This window comes from Micromys minutus (genome assembly GCF_963924665.1).
Source record: "Micromys minutus genome assembly, chromosome: 1".
Taxonomy (NCBI): Eukaryota; Metazoa; Chordata; class Mammalia; order Rodentia; family Muridae; genus Micromys; species Micromys minutus.
In genome coordinates this window covers 241,593,567-241,617,221 of record NC_137969.1, presented here as the reverse complement: position 1 = coordinate 241,617,221, position 23,655 = coordinate 241,593,567, and the positions used below count along the sequence as shown (strand labels likewise).

Here is a 23,655-nt window from a genome sequence, read left to right as displayed (position 1 = left end):
AGCAATGTGCCATCTTGTCCAGCTTCTTACATGGGTTCTGGGAATCACAACTTGGGTCCTTATGCTTGTTCAGTGATTGATTTACTGAGTTACTTTCCCAGCCTCAATTGTTAAAACTTTGAAAAGTAACTTTAACATTGTCTCTCTTTCTGGCAAACTTTGGTTGTACATAAGGGGTATCTCATTGTTTTTCAGGTTGGGAAATCATTGCTGAATCTGTCCTGTAGGGCCTAGGATTTGTAGTTTACTTAATAGAGTTTGGCTGAGGTCAGACTGAGTATTGTGGCACTGCAGTATTGGTGCTAGCATTACTCAGCTGTTTTGAGGGTGAGCTGGGCTCTGGGTTGCTGGCTTTACCCAGAATAAACTGTGTGTCTCAAAGACACCATCATTATCTTTCTAATTTAATGAGATAAGAATAATTTGCCAGATTCTGTGACCTATCCAAGGTCTACCCAGCCAAGAACTGATGAAGATGCTAGCCCAGGTTCCCTTACCCTAGAGCATGCATAGCCTCAGCACCCATCCTTTCTTTTTCTTGTAAGCATTCTTAGTGTCTGACAGCCCAGATGAACCTGAAGGTTTATCGACATCTGGGGACAGATAAAGGTAGACACTGGGGAGTGAGTTGATATTGACCCTGCCTATATCTTTCTTCTTTCCAATTTATTCTTTCATTATGTTGAATTGGATCACAGCCTCTGATTCTCTTCTGCAACCTGATGTATCTCACTAAGCAGTTCATATTTAGTGAGTATCTCCTGTTCACCGCCTCCATGGTGGAGTTTAACCCAGGCTTTGGACAGTCCCTGCTCCTGCTGCACACTGCCATGGATTTACAGAAGTATGGACTGTACGGTTCTAAAGCCTGCTTTGTTCTCATCTGCTTCCACGAGAGCACTCCACGGATGCAAATATCATGTACTTCGTTCCTCTAGTCCGTTGTTCTGCTTGGCACCACCTACTCTGTAGAAGAAAGGGAAGCACAGAGCTCGAAGCCAAACTCCCTGGGGAGCCAAGGCATCTGGCCTTGCCTTCCAAGGGCAAGGTTCTAGGAAACTCAAGGGTTTTCAGGTTCTAGGCTCATTGCTTGCTTACCTCAGCTTTTCACTAAGAGTTTTGAAGAACATGGAGTTTGAGGATAGCGACAATAAGACTTCAGTTCCCATTGGAGAATAATTTCCTTCTGGCTGAAGTGTTTCTTCCTTTCAAGAACTATGTGTGTCTTTCAGATTTTGCTAACCTTCCCTGAGGCCATGTTACCAGAGCTCGAAACCTTCTTTTCCATTTCAGAAAGAAGATTCACCATGAGGTGAAAGAAAGAAATAGGTTCAGTGGACTATTTGCTAACAGGATGTAGAATATATATGGCCTGACCTTATGCTCTGACCTTGTGGTCTTTAAAATCTTGCTACTGACTAAAGCTCTGTGGCATCTCTAATTGTCTCCACGAAGTTGATAGGAGTTTAATTTCTGACTAATTTCACCTTCCTCCAGGTGTTAAGACTTAAAACCCTTAAGTTTTAAAGTCTAAAAGGAATTGGGTGAACCTTTCTGTTTGCTATTCAAAAACATTGTCCAACAGAGGGAACCATCTAGAAAACTGTATAGGAATCCACTCTCTACTATGTCTTGCTCATTCATGACACAGTTTGCTTCTTAGAAACCCAGGGGTCTTATTAATTAAAATGTTTTATATCTTCCCAACTTGGGGCTACTTAAAATCCAGGAATGTATTATCTCTACCCCATGGTAACCTGTACCTAAAATTAACAGCGACTCTTGAGCTATGAATGTAATGAGAAAGTTTTATTAGTGTCCAGGTTTTTACTAGTATTATAAAATCAGCCTAATAGGCAGATGAACTTTATGTTCTCTGTCACCAATTTTCATGGGCTAGTTTGGTATTCTGCAAGGCACTGACTTAATAGAGCAATAATCCTTAGCTCCTTTGAAGAGCTCATTGCTTTAGATTGCATTCATTGATGTGAAAAATCCTTGTTATCTATCTATATATCCATTCTCAATGAATCTTAACCTGATTTTGTTGAGGTGGAACTTTCATTGAACCCAGAGATTGTTCCTTGTCAATTTGGCTAGACTGACTGGTCAGTTGAAGTCCCAGGGGATCCTCCTGTTTCTACTTTTCAGTCTCTAGAATTTCAGGCCTCCATTGCTGTGACTGGATTTTACATGGGGGAGGATGTTGGGAATATGAATACAGTTTCTCATGTTTGCTCAGCAGACTTAGTCTTACAGACTAAGCCATCTCCCCAACAACTCCTTTCTTTTTCTGTTTCTTTTACATTTTAACATTTAACCTCATGCTAATTGTTATGCCTTGGGTCTGGCATAGTCTCTAGATGCTCATGAATTTAAGACTTACTCTCCTATAGAGCAGAATTCAGAGATAATGGGATTATTAGGACTTGAACCTCATTGATGGATGAATTCACTGATGGATTCATTATAGTTCAAGGAAATATTACAAAGTAGGACCTGGTTGATAAAGTAGGTTCTAGGGACATGACTTTGGAGAAGTCATCCTGTCCCTCTTGGCTACCTTCCTCTCCTGCTTTTGTCTACTTGGTGCTATAAGGTGAGCAATCTGCCTTTTCCTCACTCCTGCCTTGCCTCCCACCCCAAGAAATGGCACTGGCTGACTGGAGGTGGGAGCCAAGACAAGTGTTTTCCTTCTTTGTTTTTCTCAGGCATTTTGTCACAGGGATAAAGAGCTTAACATATTGTTTCCATAATATGCCAAGAAAGTTACAGCTCACTGATGTAGGTTACAAATCGACACACTGCTGTTGAGGCTACCTGTAATGGCTCTGGGCACGTGATCTATGTGTGGCACTTAGGGTAGTTTCTAAGTGGCTGGCATGTGGAAGAACCACTGAAAACTTCTGGATAGCTTTAGGACTTTTTTTTTTTTTTTTTGCCTTAGGGAAGGGAAGATAATGAGCATCTACATCCTTATGGAGAGATGTCCCAACAATGGAAGATCTGAGCTGCTGCTCCCTTGGGAGGTGATGGCAGGAGTGTCCTGTGAAGGAAACACTTTGTATTTCTGGGGCAATGCTCTGCTCTGACATCCCACAGCATGTTTTAGTCAGTGGCTTTAACCTTGCCTTGGAGAGCTTCTGCTGAGGTCTAGGTTCTTGTAAGCATGAAGCCATAGTTCTCAACTTATGTGTGGTGGGTCCCCAGGGGCCCAAGGTGCTGTTTTCAATGACTAGAGCTCTCCTGTGCATCAAGCATTGCCTGGTAAACAGTGTCACCTTCGCATTGTATTGCTTCTTTTTTATTATAAATAGAATATTCATTAGTATCACCTAAAAGCATATCATCAGCTGGTATCAAAACTTAGGTTTTGTGGGGATCCATGAATTTTTTTTTAACATTCAGAAGGGATTCTCATACTATAAAAGCTGAGTGCATTGACTTTTAAAACCATTACTCTTTGTTTCATAAAATTAACATTTTATAATTACAGTGTGTGTGTGTGTGTGTGTGTGTGTGTGTGAGTGTGCATGTGTGTGTGTGACTGTGTATGTGTGTGAGTATGCATGTGTGTATGTGAGTATGTGTGTGAGTGTGCCTGTGTGTGCATGTGTGTGTGTGTGTGTGTGCCTGTGTATGTGTGTGAGTATGTGTGTGAGTGTATATCTATGTGTGTGTGTTTATGTGTGTGTTCTGTAGGTCTTTCCCTTCTAGTGCTGATGCTGCTTTGTAGACTAGTTCAGACAATTAAAAGCAGGGATATGTATCAGCCACTTTCAAAAAAAAAAAAAAAAAAAAGGAACTTCTGTGTGATTTTAAAAAAAAGGATGCAAGAAATTTTGGTGTGCTTTCTTGAAACGAACAAACAACAACAACCCAGAATTTCACTAAGCACCGTAGCAGATTTGGCACCGAGAGCGAAGAAGAAAGCAAACATCAACATTTCGAATGAGGTGCATGGCGCACACACGGCATACGGTGCTCGTGCAGGGTTCACACTGCGTTCTTGGCACTCATCCTGACATTGCCTCCCGCCTCTGCTGCTCTTTAATCAACTCTCAATCCCTCTTTGCCCTTTGACTCTGCCATAAGTTCAGAGTGTGTCTCTCACCTGTTAACCCTTAGAGGCTCGTCAACCTTTTCCTCAAGGAAGAGGCCTGACCAGATGGCTACGGAAATATGGGACACCTGCTTCCATGCGCTGCCGTCAGATGGTTTTCGGAATTGATGGGATTGTCTCCTGCCTAGAAATTGGGCATGCATCCCTCCCTGCCTTTCTTTCTTTCTTTAAGGATCACATTGATGTTAAGGGATATTAAGGAGTAGTGATTGCTGTTTCCTGATATTTTTGTTGTTACAGGTACCGTTATGTTTGTGTGCTTTTCTTCTTTGGTGTTTGCTGCAAGAGGATTAGTTTCTTGATTTTCCTAGGGTGAAGTTTCCCTCTTTGTTGTTGTGTTTTTCATCTATTATCCTTTGTAGGGCTGGATTTGTGGACAGATATTTTGTAAATTTGTTTTTGTACTGGAGTATCTTGGTTTCTCCACCTACGGTGAACAAGAGTTTTGCTGGATATAGTACCCTGGGCTGGAACTTGTTTTCTCTTAGGGTCTGTATGTTGTCAGTCCAAGATCTTCTAGCTTTCATAGTCTGTTGGAAAGTCTGGAGTAATTCTGATCAGTCTGGTGTAATTCTGATCAGTCTGCCTTTATATGTTAGCTGTCCTTTTTCTCTTACTGCTTTTTAGTATTTCTTTGCTTTGAGAAGAATGGATACAGAAAGTGTAGTACATTTACACAATGGAGTACTACTCAGCTATTAAAAACAATGACTTCATGAAATTCTTAGGTAAATGAATGGAACTTGAAGCTATTATCCTGAGTGAGGTAACCCAGTCACAAATGAACACTCATGGTATGTACTCACTTATAAGTGGATACTAGGCCTTCCCCACACCCCTAAAAGAGCTCAGAATACCCAAGAAACCATCCACAGAACTTATGAAGCTCAAAAAGAAGAAAGACAAGAATGTGGATGCCTCAGTCTTTCTTAGTAGAGAGAACAAAACAGGGGAGGAATACAAGGCCAAATAGAGGAGCAGGGATTGAAGAAAAGATCTACAGAGCCTGCCTCACCTGGGGAACCACTGCATATGCAGTCACCAAACCCAAGCACTATTGCTGATGCCAAGAAGTGTTTACTGGCGAGAATCAGACATTGATGACTCCTCAGAGGCTCTCCCAGATTCATACATATACAGATGAGGATGCTTGCAGCTAAACATCAAACTGAACACGGGGACCCCAATGAAAAAGCCAGAGAAGTGACTGAAATATCTGAAAGATTTGTACCCTCATGGGAAGAACACCATCATCATCAGCCAAGGCACTGAGAGGGTGATTGGGAGAGGGAGCACCTTCATGGAAGCAAGTTGAGGGGGAGGAGGGAGGGGAGTGTGTGTGTGTGCGGGAGGGTATAACATCTGAAATATAAATACAGAGAATATCCAATGAAATTCAAAAAACAAAGTGGCAGTGTGGTGAGGACTGAGGCATCCTAAGGAATTCTTTTCAGAGACCTAAACTCAAGTGAAGCTGGGTTCTTAAATTTTCTAGAGAAAGGAATTCTAGGATAAGCTCACATGAAGAAGAATGGAGTTTATAAAGAAGAGATGTTGGCATAGCGTTTCAGCTTGGTAGTAACCAGGTGCTCATGAAGAGATAGCACATACTTCAGTGTGTATGTGGGTTTCTCAAGGGAGTCACAGTGAAGTGTCTTAGAAGTGTTTCTTTCTTTTTTTCTTTTTTTCATAGAGTGTGGTATGGTAAGAGAGAAGGGTGTCTTGGCGGGCCCATACTGAGGCATCCCTCCCTCCTGAGGTACCAGCCATGGTATAGTATAGAATAGAGTTTATTTAGGGAATGGGAAAGGGAGTTGAGAAGGGAGTTGAAGCAGAGAAATAGAGGGGACAGAGAAGGACAGAGAGGAAGAGAAAGAGAAGAGGAGAGGAGAGGTCTGCCAGGAGGCGGGAGCTAGAAGGGGAGAAAGGAAGAAAGGGGTCAGGGAGAGAAGAGTCAGATAGAGAAAAGGGGTAGAGAGATGTCTTAGAAATATTATACATGCACTTTTATTTCCTCTAAAGTTAAACCTGAAATTTCTTTTTTATTTCTCTTTTTAAATACATGAAATAATCTCTCTTTCCCTCTTCATCTTCCCCTTCTCCCTCTCCCCCTCCTCTTCCCCTCTCCCTCTATCTACCCCTCTCTCTGTGTCTCTGTCTCTCTCTTTGTGTATGAATTATTTGGCTCCAAAGTGTCTTGGATAGAAGGATAGAATTGAAGTATGACAAAACCATGGGTCATGAGGGTTATATAAGAACATAAAGACTTTTTTGTTTTTTGTTATTTTTTTTTACTGTAAATGTGTGTGTGTGTGTGTGTGTGTGAGAGAGAGAGAGAGAGAGAGAGAGAGAGAGAGAGAGAGAGAGAGAGAGACAGAGAGACAGAGAGACAGAGAGACAGAGATATTTTGGCTTTGAGTTCAGAGATGAGAAAGCCTGTATAGTCTTAAACATGAGCTATTGCTGCTTTAACATTCTTATCTGGAATGTATTTCAATAGAAAGAATATTGTCTCTGTGCAGGTGGTCTTGACACATTAGCTGGTGACTCAGTCAGATTTTGGGGTGCAGGAATTCTTTCCTGATCGATTGTGACAGGCACAAGTCTGAGTCTAGATGGCTGGGCCAGAGCTTCCTGGTTTTTGTGCCTCTTTAAAATGAATTTTGTAGAGACATGGGTCACAGGTGATGGAGAGGGAGATCAGAGGAGCCTTGAGGTGTGTCCCATCCTGTGTCCTGGCTCTAAGTGGGCGAAAGGTCAAAGGGTGAAGCTGTGCCCACAGTGATTTTTTTCTGGGTTATTACTTGCTTTCCACAAGTTTGCAAACTTTTAGGGGGCATGCACCCTTGCTTGAACAAAGCCTTTGGGGTCTTGAATGAGAACTATAACTGGTAGTCTCTGGAATTTGAACACTTGGTTCCCAGCTGGTGGCACAGTTTAGTGAAGCTTTGCTGGCGGGATTGTGTCACTTGGGATGTGTCTTCAAAGCCTCCACAACACTTCCAGTTGGTTCACTGGGATATGTGTGTCTGGTGAAGAATTGAGTTTCCAGTTTCCTACTCCTGATGACTCTTCCATGCCTCCCACCTGTGGTGGAGTTTCATTCCTTTGGAGCTATAAGCCAAAGTAGATTCTTCCTCCCTTAAGTTGCCTTGGCCATAGCATCTTGTCATGGCAACAGAAAAGTAACCAATGCAAATGCGAGCCAGTAAGTGTATCTGCTCTTCTGATTGCTAGCACCTTACTCTGGAACTCCCTCTTCCTTGTTTATCATTATCCTGTCTCATCCCCTCCCCATTTTCTCTATCCTGCAACGATCACACATCTCTAGCTTTTATATTTCTAGCAATGTCTTAGATTCAAATTATTAAATTTCATTATTAAGCAGCAGAAAGCCACCTCAGCCAAATTTCATGTAACGTTCATGTGGACAAAACATTTAAAAAATTATTTTAGGCACATGGATGTTCTGTCCACACTCATACCTGTGTGTCTGGTGTCCTCAGGGGACCATTAGATTCCCTGGAACTAGAGTTATAAATGACTGTCAGCTGTCATGTTGGAGCTGAAAATAAAAAGGCAACGAGTTCTCTTAACTGCTGAGCCATCTCTCAAAACCCCATGGATAAATATTTTAAAAAGCTTTTCACAGTGAAACCTCTTTTCCAGAGGAAGAACCTTGAGTACTGTGTTTGGGGAAAGAGCTCAGTTTGGTGTTTACAGTGGATGGCTCTGACTCTGTCCCCGGACTTGTGATATTTATGATTCACACCCTACACCTGCCTCCTGCTGTAAGTGTGTTGGTTCCTCAGCTCAGTAGCCCCAAACTCCCACTGCACCATGCCTACAGGTCCAACATTATTTGTCAGTGTCTCCCCTCTTGGAGTTGTGTAATTGGCACCGGGTATCCCTGTCAGCCGAAGGGCTGTGTGATTTCAGACGCTGACTGCCAACCCCATCCCAGCCTCTGGTTGCTATATTATCTACAGAAGCTACCACAAAGCTGGCTGCTCAAAGATCTCTTAATTCACAATTGGGTAGATAAGGAAAAAAAGAACATTAGATCTAACCACACATATCTTGATATAGAAAATGTCACATGCAAGTTAATGCCAGTAGAGGAAGAGAGACCTTAACTTTTGAAGTATAGTTGTTTTGGTGAGAAGTTGGTCCACCAGGGGAGCTAACTCCCATCTGGTAATGCATGTTACGAACTGTATTTCTCATCCAGTGACACTGAGAAGTGTAATTCTGTGGAGCTGTCAATTTCCTTAAATGTGTAATTTGTTTTCATTTGGTATTTTAGAAACATATACTATCCCCCTTTTCAGAAAATGCTAGAACATTTTTTTAATACATTGAAACAAACACTGTAGACAACCCAACTTACCAGACACATTAAAAGACAAAACAAAACAAAACAAAACAAAAACCTCACAATTATTTCCTAGTTAAAATGTGAAGGCAAAATGAAGATAACTTATAATAAAAGTGTGTTTCTATAAGAAATGCTTGGTCATAAAATGTTAGGCTAGCAGCTGAGCTGTTGAACCTTCTTCAAACACATTAGCTTTCAAGGCAGACTGCCTCAGATGGGTTGTACTGGTGACTTGGATGCCACCAGGGATTCCATTCCCCCTAGTGATGAGTTTTTCCAAAACAGAACAACACTCAGCTGGGTCCAGTTGATTAAAATCCAACCTCATCAGAATTTACCTTGTTCAAGGATGGGAAGATGACTCAGTTGGTAAAGCATTTTTTTTGACCTGAGTTCAGTGAAAATCTGGGTGTGGTGGCAGGCACTTTAATCTACATGCTGGGGAAGCAGAGTCAGACAGGTCCCTCAGGACTCATTGTCAACCAGGTCTGCCCTACTCCAGGATAGTGTGGGGCACTGAGACACCCCCCAACCCCACACAAAGGTGTCTCAGGAACGACTCCAGAGGTTGTTCTCTGGTCTTCACACACACATGCACATGTGCAAATGCACTTGCGTACACCTTTGAAAACATATGCACAAATACAAAATTTGTATTATTGATATTCTTGTAAAAATGTATTCTCCATTGAATACAGATGTTTGTATCCATTTGCAGATAAAAGAGAGTGAGGTTCTTGGCTCGGTGGTGTGCTCAGAACTTCTACAGAGGGCATGTGTTATAGCTTGTGGCAGAGTGTGGCACAGTTGTGACAAACACAAATACTCCACCAGATTTACAAGCCACCCCTTAGAGTGTTCCTCTCTTCCAGAAAGCCCTTGAGTAAGTTCTGGGAATGTACACATGCGTCTGCTCTTTAGTAAACAGCCAGGGGCAGATGCCTAAGCCCCCTCCCTTGGTGCATCTCTCACAGGAGCATCATTCAGGGAGACATAATGTATGTGTGCACCCACATGCCTGTGTTTCTCTATCAAATATACTTAGCTAGAGTTCTGTATGAGAAAGTCTTGACAGCTTATCGATTATTGGATGCATAGTTTATCTTTGTTTCATGGATTAGTTTATTTTATGCCCGTGTTTTCTCCAGGAACTAAAATTAAGAGGAAATAAGTGTCTTATTGCTGTGATAAAACACCACAGCCAAGAGCAACTTGGGGAGAGAAAGGTTTATTTCACATGCATATTGTAGCTTCTCATAAAGAGAAGTCAGGGCAGGAACTCAAACAGGAACCCGGAGGCAGGAGCTGATGCAGAGTCCACGAAGGCCCACCGCTTACTGGCTTGCTCCTCACAGTTTGTGTCAAGCTGACAGCAGTAAGCATAAAAATCAATCCTGTACGCAGCACACAAATGAAACTGTGCATTGTGTGATAAGGAGATAGGTAGACACACAGACAGAGAGACAGCAGGGCAGGCTGAGCAGCCCTACTGACAGGGAACCTCACGGTGCACAACGGAGGAAGAAATGCTAACGTTACCAACAGGGTGGTGACGTGCCCTTCCTGCAGGAGGTAAGGCTGGAACTGTGCTTTAAGGAATGGGCAGTCCGTGACTGTTCTGTCTACCACCATTAGAAATGTCCTACAGGCGGAGTGCCCTTTAAAGAGGCCGAAGCAAAACAAAAATAAAAACCCATAACACTATGAAGTCACAACAAGGCATGCAAGAGATGGGCTTGCTTGTTACCAAGTGAGAGTCAGTACAAGACCAGTGCACAATGGTGGGGGTGACGAAGAGGCTGGGAAAACACAGTATCTATGTGACACTGTTACTCACATCTGCACCTAACACAGCACCAGGCAGAAGTGATTCCTAGTGTAGGTGATGACCACTGTCTAACAGATATGCCACTGCAGGGTAATCAGTTGTAGCAGACGTTCCTCTCTGGTAGGGATATTGGGAGAGGCTTGGCTTGTGTGGAGGCATCAGGGGAAATGTGCTTTCCTCCCCGCCCCCATAAACCTAAATCTACTACACACACACACACACACACACACACACACACACACACACACACACAAAAAGACTTAGAGAACACAGGACACAAACCCACAAACTGGCATGCTATTTGGGTGTCTCCAGATAGCAGAGGGCAGAGTCACGGCAGGTACAGATTGGGGTTCGGAGAAACCCTGTAGGTGCACATAAGCCACGGGGCTCCCCATCAGCTTTGCACAGAAGGAGGTACTGCCGATCTGCAGGAAGAGGAGATGACCCAGAAGAGCAGGCAGGATGCAATTATTGCATTGGAAGAAGACCAGGTCCCCATGGTCTTCTGCCACCACTACCCTTGGCAACCGTTCCCAGGATTCTAAAGGCCCAGACAAGGACTGTCTTTCTCCTTGTGCTGCAGGAAGCACACATTGCTCCTACTCTTCCCTCAAGGATACGGTCATCACTCCTTCTATAGGAGCCAATGCATGTGGTTTCCTACGGCACTTTGTGTTGTTTCTGGGGAAACATTCGAGGTCATAAACATGCTTTCTTCTTTCCCTTCTCTACTGGCCCCACCCTGCCTGATGTACTTGTCACTTGATCCTCCTTCCATTTTCTCTCATGTGCAAAGATTAGAAAGAGAAAATATCGTGAAGAGGGGTGCCAAGAAGAACATAAAGCCACAGGGACATGATTTGCTCCAGTTGTTTTTCCTTGCATCTACATCTGGCCCAGGAGCAGGGATTCCAGCAGTATCAGGGAACAGGTGCCTCACGCCCTTCTCGCACTTTCTTACACATCCCACTAGCCTCTGGTTCCTGCAGGACTGGTCAGTGTATGTGCTGGTGGTTGCTCTTTCCGCTCCTTAGACCAGCACCTCCTTCTGGCTGGCCTAGCTCTGCTCTACCTATTGACCTTTCTAGACAATGCTACCATTTGGACTTCACAGCCAGTCAGACCCATGTTTTAGCAGGTAGTGTGACCTTCCAGATGGCCTTAAGGAAAAGGACACTGCATCTCCTACAACCCTAGGTCTCGAAGGATACAGCCATGACAGGGAAACAGCTGAAATCAGCTGTATCTCTTAACTGTGCAGTTCTAAGAGTCAGAAAGGCACAGGGGTGTGAAACCCACGGAGATTATATCACATCTGGCAGAAACTCCAGGTCTTCTCAGAGTGCAGAACTGTGGTTATGCCAGTGTGCCCTTCATCTGCCTCCAAGTGACTAATGCCAGCTTCCCTCCTGACCTCCAGAAATGGCAGTCACAGGTAAGGAGCTTAGTTTAAAATGAGGGTAGTTTAAACAGAAGATTAACAACAACAGCAACAAATTTCCTCCAGGAAAAAGTTTAACTGGAAAGAAAGTGGGTGTTAGAAATTCCATAACATTGGTTTCTTGAAACCCAGGCTGCCTGAGGACAATGGCCAAGCCTTTGGTTTTGGAGGGAGGTCTGGGCCTGTGGGTGTTAAGCAGAAAATAACTCTTTTTTTTTTTTTTTTTTTTTTTTAAGAAATCTTCTCCTCGTGGCTTAATGTCTCTGGTAATCCACAAACTGGCCAGTTTGTCTTTGGAGACATCCTGACATTGTTGTATTTCTGGTGGGTCCTTCCCTGGTAATAAGGAAATAACAGGCAGGCATGTTATGTTCCATAGAAAAAGCAACACTGTGAGCAGAGGGCTTGGATACCCATTGAATCCCAGGAAGCCTGAGGAACCAAATGGAAGGGACCCAGACCAGAAGAGTGGTTCGTGTTGGTCCCATCAGAAGCCACAGCTGGGTCTATTCAGTGAGACAGTGTGGCAGCAGTTGGTGCTGCTAGTGGTGATGTTGGTTGTGGTGGGGCCGTTTAGAGTCGGCACAGAACACACCAAGACACCAAGTTCACAGCACAAAGAAGATTTGTTACCCCGGAGTGACAAGTGGGGGTGGGGTGGGGCTGCCTCTGGATCCAGCTAAGGCCTCTGGATCCAGGTGTTTCTACACAGTGATTTTTTTTCAAGAAGAAGAGGGGAAACCAGGGCTGGGTGAGTGGGTAGGTAGTGATTGGTATAGGGTAGTCAGGGTAGCCAAATGATGAGCTTTGATTGCTGGACCTTGGGGATTGCTGGACCTTTAGGAATGTAATCCAAAGGTTTAGCAAGGGAGAGGTGAGGCAAGGCAAGAGCCCTTCAATGGAGGTGATGGTGGCAATGGTGATGATAGTGGTTGTGGTGATTGTGGTAGTGGTGGTGCTGCTGCTGGTGGTGGTTAGAAGCACCATGGTGACCCCCCTGAAATGGGACATGACAGTGTTGTTCTTGCCACGTCTCTGATCTTTTAACCTAACACCAAAGGATGTGAGCAGGGTTGCCACCCAACCCTCCCCATGGTGGAAGCTCCTACATGTGCCCCACTGATCCCTGGGAGAATCCTCTCCTAGCTCCAAGTCTTTTTAGTTTCTATATTGGTGAAGATCTCTCTCACCAGACTAAGGAAGGAAATCTAAACAGAGTCAACAACAAAGCAACTGAAATACCCACTGACTCCATTTTGTCACCATGTGGTACTCCTCGCCTGGCTTAGTGGTTTAGAGCCTCATCAGTGGTGGCCACTAAGTTAACTGAAGGCTGGGCTTTCCTAGGGTCAGGCAAATGCCCTTTTCTAATTGCTCTGGTGTGAGGAGAGCATCCCAAGGCCTGGTGGTTTTTTTTCTCTTTTCTTTCTTTTCTTTCTTTCTTTCTTTCTTTCTTTCTTTTTTCTTTCTTTCTTTCTTCCTTCCTTCCTTCCTTCCTTCCTTCCTTTCATTCTTTCTTCTTCCTTTCTTTCTTCTTCCTTCTCCTTCTCCTCCTCCTTTTTCTTCTTCTTCTGTCTTTAGGATCTCCCTTTTTAATCCTCAGCAAAGAAGTGGTTTAACAAGAGAGTAATTTTATGGCCCCAAGCAGCCTCATGTTCTTGTAACTAAGAATAGCTGTCTAGAAAGCAAACACTAAAGTAGATTCAAGAAGAAAAGCAGAGGGGGGGAAGAAAGGGTAGGAAGGAAAATTTGGGTAGGGGGAACCTTCATCTACTGATAAGGCATTATTTTCTGTTTTTGCTTTACTCTTAATCTGGGTTAGGGTTAGGGTCTTCCCATGGATCTTCCAGCAGACAAGTTTCTCACTTACCTTAATTCTTGGACATGTAATAGATGGTGATTCCAGGCAGCCCACTGGAAAGCTCAGAAATAACTTCCCTCAGCATGGGCTGAGTCCAGTGTGGATGCTACAATGCTGACCTCTCACTCTTGGTAGTTTTGACAATCAGTCATATGCTAAGAGATAAACAAGGAGAAGGCAAAGTGCCCTCAGATGACTCCCCATGGCACGGGTGAGTGCGTGACCTTTCCCAGTAAGTGCTGTGCCTGTTTTATGGCCACAGTCACCCTCCGCACCCTGTTTCAGCTCCCAGGCAGGATTCCTACTCCTCCTACATAGCTTTGCTGGGGCCCAGGAGTTCCTCAGTTTCTACTTTATCAGGAGATCTGTTGCACTCTCATTCACGACTGACTCAATGACAATCCCTGTTTCTTCCTGGTGAACACCCACAATTTAAAGAGGGAGAAGTCACTTCCGCTTAGGGACATGGTCGTTGTTCTAACTTCTTTACTCTTTCATAGTAGAATAATCTAAGTTCTCTTGTAAAATTTAATGTGGAGGGTTTTTTTTTTTTTTTTTTTTTTTTTTGCATGTGCATATGTCTGTGTACTATGTGTGGCCTAGTGTGAAGGCCAGAAGAAGGTGTTAGATCCTCTGGAACTGAAGTTGCGGATGGTTGTGACCTGCCAAACGGAAGCTAGGAGTTAAACCTACATCCTCTGGAAGAGCAGCCGGTGTATTTTAACCACTGTGCCATCTCTCAAGCCCCAAACTCTTAGGTGAAACTTTGCACTGTTAAACTAAGTGAGCACTGGTTTGGCCAATCTGCTATAAGGTGCAAGGTGTCCCTTGAGTTGGGAGATAGATATAGCTGCGCTTTAAAAACTAAAAAACTATGGTCCCAGAGAGTACTGATAGCTGAGGTGACTTGGGTCTTTGAAAGAACCCAACATGGCCCTTCTTTGTCATTCCAAATATGAACTAACAAGGGCAGACCAAACACCCATATACTTAAAATACAAAAATATTGAAAAATTTGAAGCTTAATGTATCCTCTCAATAGTGTTGAATGTGATTTATCTGTGAACAGATGGATTTCCTAATATAAAACCAGAGTTGGGATATCTTCTTGGGGAAATCTTGTTCCCAAATTGAAAAGTAGAGCCCAAGCTATAGTTCCTGGGCCAGAGTAAGGCACAGTGGCCACATGTGTTGTGGTGGCTGGAACACTTTGCACCCTCTGTGGGAAATGAGTACCTATTCTTCTAGAAGGTTCATGTGCTCTATCTATAACACAGTACTTCGCAAAGTGAACCTAGTCTTAATTTTTGTTAGGGGCCCGGGTTGTTGTTGCTGTAGTATTGGTGTACATTATTCAGGGAGGAGCATCATGCTGCCAAAACATGTATAGAATAAATTTAGAATTTGGATAAATATTGGTGGACAGGTAAAGGTCGATTTGGATTGCTGGGTAACTCAGCAGATATGGTTCTTCCTTTCACACCTCAACTAGAGAAAATGACCTTTCTTCCAGTGAGCTGAGATCTCGAAGATGCCCCTGTACTGGTACTGCCTATGGCGTGCTCTTGTCTCTGGGCCCAAGCTTCTGCATGCTTGGATACTAGTTATGTTAAGAGCAACCATTGTAGGTGACACTCCAAAGAAGATGAAGAACAGTGCCCCGCCCCCATCATTTACTCCTTTCTCCATTTTTTCTGAAATTTTACCTTCAGTAAATACTAAGGCAAGATACCATGGATACTTATGGCACCTTTACAGGTTTCAGTCACACTCAAGTGCTCCCACCCTGGGACCAGTAGACAATATATAGCTAAAGAAAAACAACTTTCCCATCTCCACCCCTTCTCCCCCTCCTCTTCTTCTCCCCTTCCAGTTTGTCTTCCTTCCCTCCTCCCTCTTTTCTTTCTCTCCCTTGTATTCCTTGTATACCCCTTTCTTTCCCCCTTTGCCTCCCTTTATGTTCCCCCCTTTTCCTTCTCTCTCCCCCTCTCCTGTTCCCCTCCCCATTCTTTGCTCACCTCTCCCAGCTCCTTCTTTCTTCATCCTCCTTCCTCCCCATCCCCACTCAGCCATGTCATTCACAACTAGCACAGCCAACAGTATATAAAAGTACTCATAATTAGGTTTTGAAAAGATTGAATTTCCAATACAGACCATCTGTTCCAATAACCATTTATTTCCAAAGGTTAGCAGACACTAACTTTTGAAAATTTTAATTAAAGTCTTTCCGGAGGCCCGGATGCACTGTTCCCTGCCTGAATGTGCTCCTCTGTCCTCAACTGGCCTTTGTCTTCTCTTTCTGTCCTTCACTGAAGTTCTAGCCTAGGTCACTGGGACTCCAGCAGGTACCTGTTTACAGCCTCAGACCACTATCAGAAGGGGTGGCCCTGAGTGTGCTTTGGAAGTCCTGGGTTATCTCATTCAGAGAAGAAGGCTACCTGAGAGGTTTTAGCTTCATCTATTGAAAGTGTTGATTTGCTATTGGGACACATCCAAGGTCAACAAGAATAAATAAAGGAACACAAAAGCAGTGGGCAGGATTAGAAGAAAGCCCCTACTGTGCTGCTTCTCTGGACTGATTCCACTAAGAAAAAAATGGGTACTGAAGACCATAATCAGGGTCCTGCCTTGTATATGAAGGAAGTCAAGAAAAAGGAAGCTGAGAGATGGATCCCCAAGGGACAGCACAAAGAAGCAGTGCTTGAGAAGGCCAGTTTGCCAGCTGGCAGTCCTCTGCAAGGGAAACATCATGTTTGCAGTTTGAGTGAAATGGTCAGGATGCAGAAAGGACCATTTTGCACTATGCCATACAGACACCTAGGAGGGGTGTGCTTTCAAAAGAAAAGATGTGTGTAGCGTTGCTATGGCTGTTCTACCACTGACAGTGGGTTATATATGAGGGAGAATATGTACCTTTTCTGCTAGAACATGGTGCAGATTCAAATGTCACGGATTCCAGTGGCGACCCTACTCTCCAACATGTTTGTAGTGAAAACGTTATGACTAACAAACTGCTAGCATACCATACAACTATAGATAGAAAAATACAAGGAGGTCTCACACTACAGTAACTTGTCATGGAGACTAAATGGAAGACAGCCAAATTTTAATTTATAAAGAAACAAACACACATGCAATATGTAAATGGAATAAGCGTTCCAATTGGATCTGTGCTGTGGGGATCCCGGTCCTACGTCCTTCAAAAGAGGATGATTATAACGTTGATGCCCAGTTGGAACAGGAATGGACCTAATATTGGCTGGGTGAAAATAATACAAAGATGTATGAACAACTGCAAAAGCTTGACAATTTCATGCTAGAATTACAAAAACAAAAGCAAAAAATGAAGCCCGAAACATCCCACAAAAATCAAGCAGGAAAAACCAAATGCTTAACAAAACGTGTCTGAAGAGAATAAGGAAATTTTTATAAAAACAGGTGTAGCTATTTCCTCTGAATGGAAACATTCCCTTTTGGAAGGAGGAGGGCTCTCTTTAAGTAATTCAAATCTGTCAGTATGCTGAGGAAACTTGAAGGCACAGGAAACTTACAAGATTCACAAAGCTTCTCTATGAGTCTATAGGAGCATTTGCAATTGGGAAAATGTCTTGCAGGTTGTTCCAGTGAGGCACCTTTTGTGAGCTTTCAGCCATGCTGGGGAAGGAATTTTTGGTGATGCAGCTACTTTTGGGGTCATCCATTGTCCTAAAGGCAATCCCTCACCAAATTCCTCACTGGTTTACTAAGCCAAGAATGTAAAGAAAAGATTTTTGGGTCTGTTGTTGGTGCCCTATTTGGGGAGAATAAATATTTGCCTTTCTAGGAAATGTCACATAACAAATGTATTAAGAAAATGTACCCTCTGCCAGTTTGGAGTTAAGAAGAAAAATGAATAAAAAAGAGTGGAATTAGTTTTTTTTTGTTTTTAAAAAACTTCTGAAATATGGCAGAAAAGGGGTGTCAGTGAATGTGAAAATGGGAAATTAAAAGCCCAGAGAATTGGATATGGATATTCTGATTAATGTGCTTTTAAAAAGGAAGCAGCGGAGTTAAGAGATGACCCAATTGCTTTGATGATGTCACTAGAATTTATATATGGAACCCCATATTGCCAAAAGGACAGTGCAAGATCTAAGAAATCAGAGTTTTTCTATCAACCATCCAGAGAGATTAAGATACATAAATGGTCATGTGAGCTCATGGCACTATGGATAGTTTAGAAATGGGAGGAGGCACTAATTTCAAATCCACAGCATTTGGTAGGAATTCCTGAAGTCTCCAAGGAGGTTTGTTTTACTATTTCCTTTTAGGTTCCAACACGTGGATACCAGTATTATTTCATTACCAAATATATATATATATATATATATATATATATATATATATATATATATATATATTTGTTTATTTAAACTCTTGGATGTTTGTTGTATGTGGTCTCCATGAAGAGTTGTCTACATGATCTCAGTAGTTTGCTTAGAGTGTCTCTACCATGGAGATTACAGGCAATGGTGTTCAAATGCCCTTTTTAGATTTCTAATATAGTTACTGATGCTTTGTGGCTGTTTGTTATAATGTTGAAACTATTAGTTACAAGTAGACCTTTTAGAAAAAAATCTTGGCAGAAAACATAAAAAGAAAATAAATCCCAACCTTTAGCAAGAGGGAGCCTACTCTCTTTTCACTGGGAGAAATCATCCTTAGTTTGATTGAATTCCCATGGTCACATGTTTGAATTTCAACAAAGCCCAACTACACCATAAAGGAGGGCTCTCTGCATATCCATCTCCTATCCATAGCATGCTTGTCTCAATGTCTTTGAATAAAATCTCCCATGTCCAGGCTGAAAGCACACGCTAAAAATATTCCCAAGGCAGACAAAACAATCTGGATAATATATGTTGGAATTCTAAGAAGTCATAGAAAGTGGAAGTAGAGCAGGTATTATTATGAAGGAGTAAAAAGCAAAATTTAAAAAAAGCAGCCAATGAACAAGAATGTCCACAGGCTTACTAACATAGCCTTGTTTCTATAGATGGAAAAACAGACAAGAGGTTGCATTCACAGTAATTGGACACGGGCTTGGCCTTTTGCTGTCTTTAGGAGGCAAATAGAATGAGTAGCAAACACATTTTTCTCCAAGCTGGTCCCTTCCTCCTATGTATGAAGCTCAGGTCCTCTTTGGCAGAACTGCACAGACAGCGAGATGGATTTTGAGTTCCTCAAGAGTCTCTGCAGTCAGCCAACTGAGTATAAAAGCTAGTTTTTTTCTAACAGTGTTGCTTGGGTATTTCATAACAGTATCTGTTAAAGGAGCTGAAGGCCAAGTCCTCTGTCCTAACTAGTCTACAGAGCAAGGGAAGCAAGACTGGGTCAGAAAGACACAGCAGACTCATCATGTCTGCTCAAACACCACATCTACCCAGACAACCATTGGTACATCAGTCATGTGACTTTTGCCTAGGGTCAGCACCACAGCTTTATTCTGTAAGTGTTGAGAAACATGGAGCTAGAAGGTACACACAGGATAAGGCTCGGGCCTCTTAGTTCTCCTCTGTAGCTTATTCCACATATCACAGATTCTAATGTCAGCTCTTAGCAGTTTCAGAAAGTTGATGGGAACAGGAGAAAATGAATAGACAGACAAATGAAAGACCAAAACAATCAACCAACCCATCAACCAACCAGCCAACCAACTAACTAACTAAGCAACCAATCTACCAATGAACCAACCAACCAACCAACCAACCAACCAACCAACCAACCAATCAACCAATCAATCAACCAACCAACCAACCAACCATCTAATAATCAACCAAAAAAACCTGCTAACATTATGAACTAGGAATCTTTGAGAGAGCTTAAACTGTGGTTAGCACAGAAGTGTCAAAGAAAGAGGATTTTTTTTTTCCAAATTGAAAATGTGGTGATTATATGGGTTGATATTCCCAGAGAGGGACAAGGGGTGGCGACCTCCTGTAGCTGAGTGGAGCTCATCTTAAGCTATGAGGGGACATTTTTTTTCATCATAAAAGAGAAGTATTAAGTCTGGCATTGCTCTCAGTGAAGGAAAGACTTGTGCCTTTACACTAAAGGTGCCAGTTAAACACTGAGCACTCAGTAGACCCGCCAAGACCTTTATACAAATTTCATCTTTTAAACCACACTCAAGAGGTGGGCTTTGTTTCCATTTCATTGGAGTTGAGAAGTTTGAGTTTACTCAGTTATTGATCAGTAGGAACAGAAAGTGTCTCCGACAGTCTGTCCTTAAGATTGTGTCCCTAAAAGCCCTTCTGTAGTATATATGAGTATATGCTTTCAGAGTCAATGCCTGAAGCTCAACACAGGCTATGGACTGAAGCTCCACATGTGATGAAAGCTGATATTCAGTGAAGGCAGTTGTCTTATTTGCTGTTATCTGGTGGAGAGCAACAAAAGTACAAATACCCAGAATAGCAGATATTGCAACAACTTGGGGCTCACACCTTGTTTTTATAACCAAGCATGGATAGGTAGATTGTTTCATACACCTATATACAGTCATGAAAAATATTTCTTAAGTCCCCAAAATTCCCTCAAATAATTAAGTGTTCCAGACATTTTCTCAGCACCATTCCTGGGAATTCAAGTGTTCTGGTTAGTGTGGGCAGGATGAGGGAAGAGCAATGTTTACCTTGCTAGTGAACCCTCTGATGGGCGCTGCCATGAGAACAGCAGCACCCAGCCTCTGCTATATGCCTGCTTTCTCCACCAAGCCAACCTACTTGTGCCCGTATCTGGAGGTTGGCTAGATCTTCAGCTTCCCACAGACTCACCACCCTTCTTTGCCAACCACATCCTCATTTAGATGAGGGTTGTGTGCATACACTAATTTAAAACTTAACACTGCACAAACATTTAATTCACTTTAATTTTATTATGCATTTGAGGAGGACGATTTGTAGAAAGGGAGAATGAGAGCCCCCTTGACACCAATTAGATGAATGTAACAGTCTGCCATGGAATCCGCTTTTGGACTCTGGATTTTCCATGCATGTCTATGAACTAAACCAGACCATTAAGTTCCTGGATTGTCAAGGGGCTAAGCTGCTCCTCCTCAAGGCTCTTCCATTCAACAGAGTAGACATTCATAAAACGGATTTTATTCCCCATGGTTCATAGGTAGCCAATTTCTATTATGATACTTCCAGAAAAAATACTTTCATGCTATATCATTAGATAACTTTTTCAGAAAGTCTTCCTGAGGATATGGGGAGACAGGCATACAGGTTAAGCTGATTAACCTGGCTCCCACTTTATAGGCTGACTGCCCTTTGAGAAGTCAGGGGGAGTAACTTACACTGTATTTCCTTAGCTTTTCCCAGAGAGTTTATTTTTATAAACTGACCACTTTTTATCCACAGTCTTTCTATAATGGACACAAGAAAACCTGTTACTCAGAAGGATTGCATTTGGTGTCTTGTGTTAGAGAGCACCAACTTTATTTGGCAATTTTCTTGGAGCAAATCAATTGTTGAATAACCTGGAGAGCTGTTTCCGTCATTAAGCACAGGGCTGAGAGTTAATCACATCAGGATTCTAATCTTGGCTCTGACCCTCATTAGCAGCATCATTTTGTGCAAGTCCCGTAGCCCCTCTTGGTGTCTGTTTTATATCAGTAAAATGAGAAATATGAATGCATAGTGACCTCTCCACGCTCTGAGATTCTCTGGCTTCAGAGACACCAGGAGCAATGAATAGGAAGTGGATTTTTATATCTTGCTCCCAAAGTGCTGTGTAGCTTCACCAAAATCAATTTGGGCATGTAGACAGGTGTTTTCTGGTGTTAAGCATCCATTTCATGTATTTGTGGCATTAAATGATATTGAAGTCCCCTGATGCCAGAGTCATCTTCTCTAACACCAGTTCTGGGAGTCTGGAGAAGGTTTAGATCACCCTATTAGAAGCAAGGCCAGGTTAGACAATAATGCTTCAGAGGGCCCTACAGATACAGAACATCTACCTTGGACAAGGCAGTGTGATATTTTTGTATAATCCCCAGGCATCATACATTTTTTTTGTAGTACCTAACTGATGGTTCCTTTTGAAGTGGGTAAAGGAGAAAGCTCTAATTGATCTTTTAGAAAGGGACTTCATCCTTCTGACTCCTCTCCTATGATATATGGCGATGCAATCAACACACACAATGACCACAGCACTAACTCAACAAGCACTTAGAGAGCAGCACATTTCACAATAGATAAATAGACGGAGTGAACTTGGCTCCACAAGTGAGGAATAGTGAATTTTTGTTGTTTTTATGATTCAATTTTTTTGTCTTCTCCCTTTTTGTTGGGAGGCATGAAGAACACAGAGAACAATCCTACCCCCTCTCACAAACCAATGCTATTTTTCCCTCCCCTAACCTATCATTTTTGACACTGCCAGTGTGTGTGGTGAATGGCTCTGGACTTCAGATCCCCAATAGGTCTTTAGCACATGAAAAATGTTGGCAGGCGAGCTCTTGTTGGGAAATACTTAGTCACTCTAGTGGCTCACATCAGACTTGGGCTGTATTGATGGAACCATGTGGGAGGTATAAAGCACCAGCATCCAACATCAAGCCTGTTCTCTAGACCCCCTGGAAACTTCTGTGTGTGCATTCCCATAGCCAGGAGTCCACAGGTATCATCAGATTTCTACACAGCTGCTTATGAGTGGAGAAAGGTTAAAATCCCTGGACACAGCACCCACTCCCTGGTACCTGTCTTCTGTATCCAGGATACCGCCTCTGACTTGCTTATCCCTTTCATTCTTTTGCTCTCCCCAGAAAAAACAAGTGAGTCAGACCAAGATCCGGGTCATCTCAACTATTCTCTTCATCTTGGCTGGCTGCATCGTGTTTGTGACGATCCCTGCTGTCATCTTTAAATACATCGAGGGCTGGACTGCCTTGGAATCCATCTACTTTGTGGTGGTCACCCTGACCACAGTGGGCTTTGGTGATTTTGTGGCAGGTAAGCAATCTGGGCTTACCCAGTCACTTGGGCCTTCCTGGGGAAAACAGTCTGTTGGATGTCCTTTTCAAAATCATGATGCCCAGGGTTGGAGATTTATCTCAGCTCTAATGTGCTTGGTCAGCAATCCCAAAGCCCCAGATCCAGATTAAAAGGATCAAAGTCATGGTAACAGGCATTTGCAGAGGAAGTAAACAAAATGCTCCAGTGTCTGTCATCATTATTCGTCTGTCTGTCTGTCATCTATCTATCTATCTATCTATCTATCTATCATCTATCTATCTATCTATCTATCTATCTATCTATCTATCTATCTATCTATCTATCTACCTACCTGCCTGAGAAGAAAGCCAGGCCCCTGCTCCTTAGGAAGTTGACTTGGTGTTAGCATCACTGGATGCACAATGTAAAGACAAAGCAATGTTTTCATTGACTTCTCAGCTGTATTAAGGCTCCTTAAATCAATCCATAAAGACCACAATTAGCCAAAGGCAAATCTAACTGCTAACTGCTCTGCATTGACCAATAGTAGGTAAAGCCCCTAATGTTAAAGTAAGAGTCTCTCCTACCCAGATTTTACTCCAGTCTTTCCTTTTGCACCACACTCAACCACTATGTTTGTGTGTGTGTGTGTGTGTATATGTGTATGTGTGTGTGTGTGTGTGTGTGTGCATTAAGTGTTCTTTGCTGTCATTCTCTCTGCTTTTTCTTTTGAGGCAGGGTCTTTTCCTAAACATGGGGCTCATGCTTTCTTGCTTAGACCAGGAGCCAGCAAACTCCAGTGATTTTTCTGTCTCTGTTCTGTTTGGAGCTGGGATAACAGGCAATTGTGGGATGTCCTGCTTCTTATGTGGGTGCGGGTATCTGAACTCTGGTCCTCATGATTATGCAGTAGGTGTTCTTAGCCGCTGAGATGATTCTCTAGCCCCCAAACCAGTTTCTTCTAAAATCTGGTTTTCAGAGCTCATATGGTTTCCAGGCATATGTGCGGCTGGAAAATGCACTCAGTGTATTTGTAAATAGAC

The 23,655-nt window shown here is 42.8% G+C and overlaps 1 protein-coding gene across 1 annotated transcript in view; it reads left to right on the top strand.

The window, feature by feature from the left end:
* The window catches only part of KCNK10 (potassium two pore domain channel subfamily K member 10), a gene marked incomplete at both ends in the record, with an annotated part of 120,819 nt that overhangs the window by 92,332 nt on the left and 4,832 nt on the right, over window positions 1-23,655 (top strand). The window contains one exon of the mRNA XM_080917380.1: window positions 22,444-22,630. Coding sequence (XP_080773506.1) covers window positions 22,444-22,630 — 187 coding nt within the window. The remainder of the gene's footprint in view (window positions 1-22,443; window positions 22,631-23,655) is intronic.